This window comes from Branchiostoma floridae, unplaced genomic scaffold (assembly GCF_000003815.2).
Source record: "Branchiostoma floridae strain S238N-H82 unplaced genomic scaffold, Bfl_VNyyK Sc7u5tJ_1578, whole genome shotgun sequence".
Taxonomy (NCBI): domain Eukaryota; kingdom Metazoa; phylum Chordata; class Leptocardii; order Amphioxiformes; family Branchiostomatidae; genus Branchiostoma; species Branchiostoma floridae.
In genome coordinates this window covers 454,422-459,952 of record NW_023365773.1, presented here as the reverse complement: position 1 = coordinate 459,952, position 5,531 = coordinate 454,422, and the positions used below count along the sequence as shown (strand labels likewise).

Genomic DNA, 5,531 nt, shown 5'->3' with positions numbered 1-5,531 from the left:
TACATATGCTGGCGGGTTCGACCGGTCGCTTCACTCTAGCCGCCGGCCAGGCGTTAGGAACTACATGTATCATCTAAACCAGCACCGTCTGCAAACACCCGCTGATTTTCTGTAGAATTTTTGCAAAATAATTGTCTACATTTACGCACCCATATTGACGGCACCGACATGACGGAAAGGACAAAATCTAACTTATACACGTGTATTCAACTTCCACTGAACTTCGCCGCGCGCGCTCTGCACCAAATCGGAGCACGAGACTAAGGCCACACCAAGTACATTTTATGGATGACATCAGCGTGCGCATTAATTTTCGCCTGATTTAAGGAAAAAAAGGTATTTTTCCTTCTGCAGGGATGGTCAACATGACGATAAAATACCAAGAAATAGCAAAAAGAGCAAATATGTTGTGTTGTAGCCTTATAGTTGTACTTATAGAAGGGACACTTCCAAGGTACCCGAGACTGTAGTTGTAGAAATGAAACTTATTGGATAGTTGTAAAAGTGAAACCAATATGGAAGCTATGAGTGTGGCTACCAACTTTGTTGGTGATGCCAGTCTACCACACTAGTGTCACTTTTACTACACCAGTACATGTCTTAAATACAGGAATGAATGCCTTCTTGGCTCTGATACCATGTTTTGTCCCTTTATTTCTTTTTTACAACAGTCATCACAACTTTATGGTGCCTATTTTTGAAAATGTATCCAACTTTTTTTCACACATCTTGTTTTTTTCGCCCTATCTCACTATTTTTGCAGTCTGCAGAGGATGTCATCCATGAAATTTACTTGCTGTGGCCTGATGGATTTCAAAGCTTTTTTTAAACATTTGATTACATATCGTTGAAGGAAACCAATGGCTCCATGGCTCTCTCCCCAATTTCCAAGTAGAAATGTTAGGCTAGATCATGTGAAGGTAAACATTCTGTATTTGCTTGCAAATGTTACCTTTCTAGTATGTATTTATATTTATATTTATATATATATATATATATATATATACTTTGTAAGTATGTATGTGTGTACATATATATATATATATATACATATATATATATATGTACACTTTGTAAGTATGTAAATCTTGTGAAGTTGTAAACTTTGTACATATTTTTATGTAGACTTGACTTTTTAAATGTGTAGTTTGTAAATATTTACTCTGTAAATGTGTAAACATTGTATATACATTGTAAATACGTACACTTTGTACATGTGTTACTTTTCTAGGAGAATAGAAAGTTTGAAATGTGAACTTTAAAGAAGTGAAAACTTAAAGTCTGCAAATGTGTAAAATTTAGATATATGAAAATTTTGTAGATGTGTCCACGTATGTGGATTGTCTACATTGTAAATATTAGCGTAATCGCTATCACATATATTCACTATTGGACCACTGGATTGTCTTTAAGGTAATATTAATATCGGTTTCATACTACGGTGTTGTGAACGTTTTTAACAGCGTATCAAATAAATTGACTTTTATGTTAATAGTGACCTTGTTTTTCTCTGAAAGAAAGGCAGCGTTAATGGCACAGTACATGTTGTCCTTCATATTCAGGTACTTCAGGACCAGTGACGGACTAGTTTATCAGATTTGTATGTTTTTCGGCCTGGCCGACAGTAACATTACCTGACCTGATGGAACGGATGGATGAATGAATGACTGTGTAATTTATTTGCATCAATAGAACGAAAGGGACTGAAGTGGAATTTACGACGTGTTCAAAGTTCATAAAGCTCCATAGTGCTTTACAAATATGTAAGACCAAGGAGGGTAAGACTCAATACACACACACACACACACACACACGTCAAAAAACGTTATAAACTTTACAAATTCTATATAACGTTACATGTATCATGTATATAAGTCAATGGTAATTTGGTGAAGTGTACATGTTCAGTTCATGAAATCCCTCCAGACGACTCTGTCTCGCATGAGACATGAGGTCGTTGGAGGAAGAAATAATTTGCCTCATCCTCTGCTCTGATGACTTCTCTGCCCTGAGATTTTGGTACTCCAAATTTTGTAAATGCGTCAACGTCAATATTATTAGATACAACTTCCACATAATTCAGCCCAAACCGGCTGTCTCGAGTCTAAGCCCCTCCCTGTCCTGCAGCTGTCCTGAGTCTAAGTCTCGCCCTTTCCCTGTCCTGCAGCTGCCCCGAGTCTAAGTCTCGCTCTTTCCCTGTCCTGCAGCTGTCCCGAGTCTCACCCTTTCCCTGTCCTGCAGCTGTCCCGAGTCTCACCCTTTCCCTGTCCTGCAGCTGTCCCGAATCTAAGTCCCGCCCTTTCCCTGTCCTGCAGCTGTCCCGAGTCTAAGTCTTTCCCTTTCCCTGTACTGCAGCTGTCCCGCCCTTTCCCTGTCATGCAGCTGTCCCGTCCCGAGCCTAAGCCTCTCCCTGTCCTGCAGCTCGTAAGTAAACGGTTTGGGCGGTTTCGCCATGTTGACACAAGTCCTGTTCTCCCGGGCAGAGTCTCTCAGGAGGAACCCGCGCACAGAAACTCCCTCCGGCTCCCAGACTCGGAACTTCTGCTCTCTTATTTCCGTGTTGGAGGCGTCGTCAGACTTCAGACACGCGTCTTTAAGACGCTGGTTTCTCTCCTTGAGGAGCTGGACTTCCTGCCTCCAGTTGAAGGGCAGTTTGGAAAGTTTCGCCCACAAAGTTCTGTTGAAGTGTTCGAACAACATGGCGTCCGCCTTGTTCCATTGGCGGATTTTTCCCGCCATGTCTGCGGTCACGTGACGCACGGACTTGTCGCTTCTGACGTTAACCTTGAAAAAGGTGACGTCATCTAACGACCAGCATAAAACATGCTTCAACAATATCAATGACTCTTCAAAATAGTCTGCTACCATGACAACGGAAAATATCTGACCGATCCGATCAATAGCTGATTGTATCGTCTGTGATGACGTCAGCTGATCGCTGTCGTAACCCAGATCGTAGAGCAAAGGATTCTGGGAATGTTCTGTCCGACCATATTTCTTCACGAAGTCTGAGGGGCTGTCGAGGAACACCTTTAAGGAGTTTGGTTGAGAAATGTGGTACTTCTTGTCAAGTCTTCTGTAGGTAAAAATCGACTCAAACATGTCCACCGGGTTCCTAACAATGGTCACGTACACGGAGTCGTCTGGCATGAGGTCCCGGATGTTGTCGTAGTGAAACCGCGTGTGATGGCAGAGGATGTTGTAGGCTGTATGGTTACCATGGCGACGATCCTGGTTACCATGGAGATGTTCCTGGTTACCATGGAGACGCTCCTGGTTGCCATGGAGATGTTCCTTGTTACCATGGAGACGCTCCTGGTTACCATGGAGATGTTCCCGGTTACCAAGGAGACGCTCCTGGTTGCCATGGAGATGTTCCTGGTTACCATGGAGATGTTCCTGTAGAACAGACGACTTGTGGAAGAATTTTGGCCAGTTGAGGAAGTTCTCCCTTTTCGGTAGGGCGAAGGTGAGGTTGTTGGCCAGTCCGTATCTCATCAGGATGTTCTGTACGGTGGAACTCGCCGTTTTGTGGCTCTTTAGAAAAACTATGTTAGATTTTGGCCTACAAGTGCTGTGGAATCTACTGACGTCCTTGTTGATGCCGTATTTTTCTCCACGCAGTTCCTCATTCTCCCGCAAGTCTGCGTTCCTGCCATCTTCTTCGGAAACTTTGAACTGGTGCCTACAATGAAATGTAACTTTCAGTTAAATAGAAAACTTTATTACAACGAAACGACAGTGGCTAATTAATGAATTTGAAATGATATTGCCGGTGATGTTTCACATTGTATTACCATTCCTCTGTATTTGCAGACTCTCTAATATTAGCAACGCTGCCTGAGACTGAGAGTCTGTGTCATGTACTTTGTGACATTTGCTATTAAATAGATAAAGTAATGAACAAATAGGAGAATGTGAGAGGTCAGCTGTGTTAGATCACTATCTTACTTTCTCAAATAAACGGGCTGAAAGTTTAGTCTCTATGAGACTGACTACGTTGGCCATTATAGGGAGAATAGTTTGCCAGGGGTGTTTTGCTACCAAATGATTTGGAGGGGAGACCTGAACCTTAGCGTGGCTGACTCCCTTGGCAAATTTTCCGATTTTTGCCGAATTCTACGATCCGCTCACCCGCATAGGAAGGCCTGGTGGAGGCTACTGAAAGTTGTCTTACCTTTCCTTATTACTGTTGCCTTGGGCTTGAGCCTGCCTCCCTGTGATTGATAATGGAACATCCCATCGATAATGCGCCAGTAACGCGACAGACAGGAGAAGAGCGCCGATGGACAACAACGCCCTCTTGCGGCTGCACCGTGTTGCCATCTTCGTCTTGACATACAGACTATCACCACTCAGCTGCGCCCCCGTGCGGTTGGAGCTTGTGATTGCATCTGGAGCTTTTTACCGTGAAGACATCTCTGGAATGTGAAAAAAGTTTTCTGTATTGATAAAACATACACAAGCTTTTGACTAACTATAGCCGACGAACAGTATTTGCCACCAGGTCACATATATCCGCCACCTGGAAAAGTAAGTGCAAAGGGATCTCCAATGCAACGTTCTCCAGATTTATTAGGACTCGATGTAAACTGTATCTCTGTTATATTTTATCTAACCCTTACCTCTTCCCTCATGAACTCAATGAAAAGCGGCCTGCAGGCCGATTTGAGCTTCTCGTGAATAAGTAAAGGTTCAAACAAACAAACACAATACACTCCTACATCCATGTATGTAAACTGTGCACAGCAGGGGATGCTACAATAGAGATTTCTTAAACACACTCTGGTGGATAGACACATGGAACCCGGCGAACATGTAGCATATGTAGTTCATGTGTGTTAAGACGATATACGTACCTCCACTGAAAATGTTTATATAAAACAAGAGCCAAACAATGAACGGGTCAGGAGTATCCTCCGTGACCTGTGTGCTACAGCGGGTAGCAGGAATCAGGATCAGAATACAACCCTAGCGTGAGATTCTGCAGCTGATGATGATGATGCCTTTTTCCGTGAGGCGCAGAGAGCTGTTTCAATTTACCGTAAATCGTAGCCGGTCCGCTCTAATTCATCGTTAAGCGTGACCGGTAAATCATTCATGAAGCGTGACTGATCGCTTTAATCCTTCTAAGCGTTATTTCTTTCCTGAATTCCTCGTTGAGATTTATTGACAAATCATTCGCATCCCGAAGGCGAACGTAAGGTCGCCCAACGACGTCCTGTTTGCTGTGTAGGTGTTCGAAAACTATAGCTTTTTCCAATGAGCTTTCATGAACAGGCATTTTGCTGCTTTGTCAGAAACCCTTGCGTACAAAGAGACGATCTCTAAAAACTTGTCGCAAGAACAAGTGTTTTTACCGATATGCGATGCCATCGCTTCTGAATTTATCGTTAAGCGTTGCTGAGCCTCCTAATTTTCTGTTAAGCGTTGCGGGACGTCCTACATTTACCAGGATCCCCCATGCATACCTAATCTCCAACCAGATCCACGGTGCGTAATGTATAGTATTAAACGTACCGTAGGTCCGG

General features: G+C 43.1%; 1 protein-coding gene across 1 annotated transcript; it reads right to left on the bottom strand.

Moving 5' to 3' along the window:
- Window positions 1-2,286: 2,286 nt before the first annotated feature.
- Window positions 2,287-4,008, bottom strand: LOC118408371 (galactose-3-O-sulfotransferase 2-like). The gene is made up of 2 exons (XM_035809136.1): window positions 3,997-4,008; window positions 2,287-3,678 (listed from the first exon to the last, which is right to left on the bottom strand). The coding sequence occupies exons 1-2, from the start codon at window positions 4,006-4,008 to the stop codon at window positions 2,287-2,289; spliced, it is 1,404 nt and encodes a 467-aa protein (XP_035665029.1).
- Between the last annotated feature and the right edge of the window lie 1,523 nt (window positions 4,009-5,531).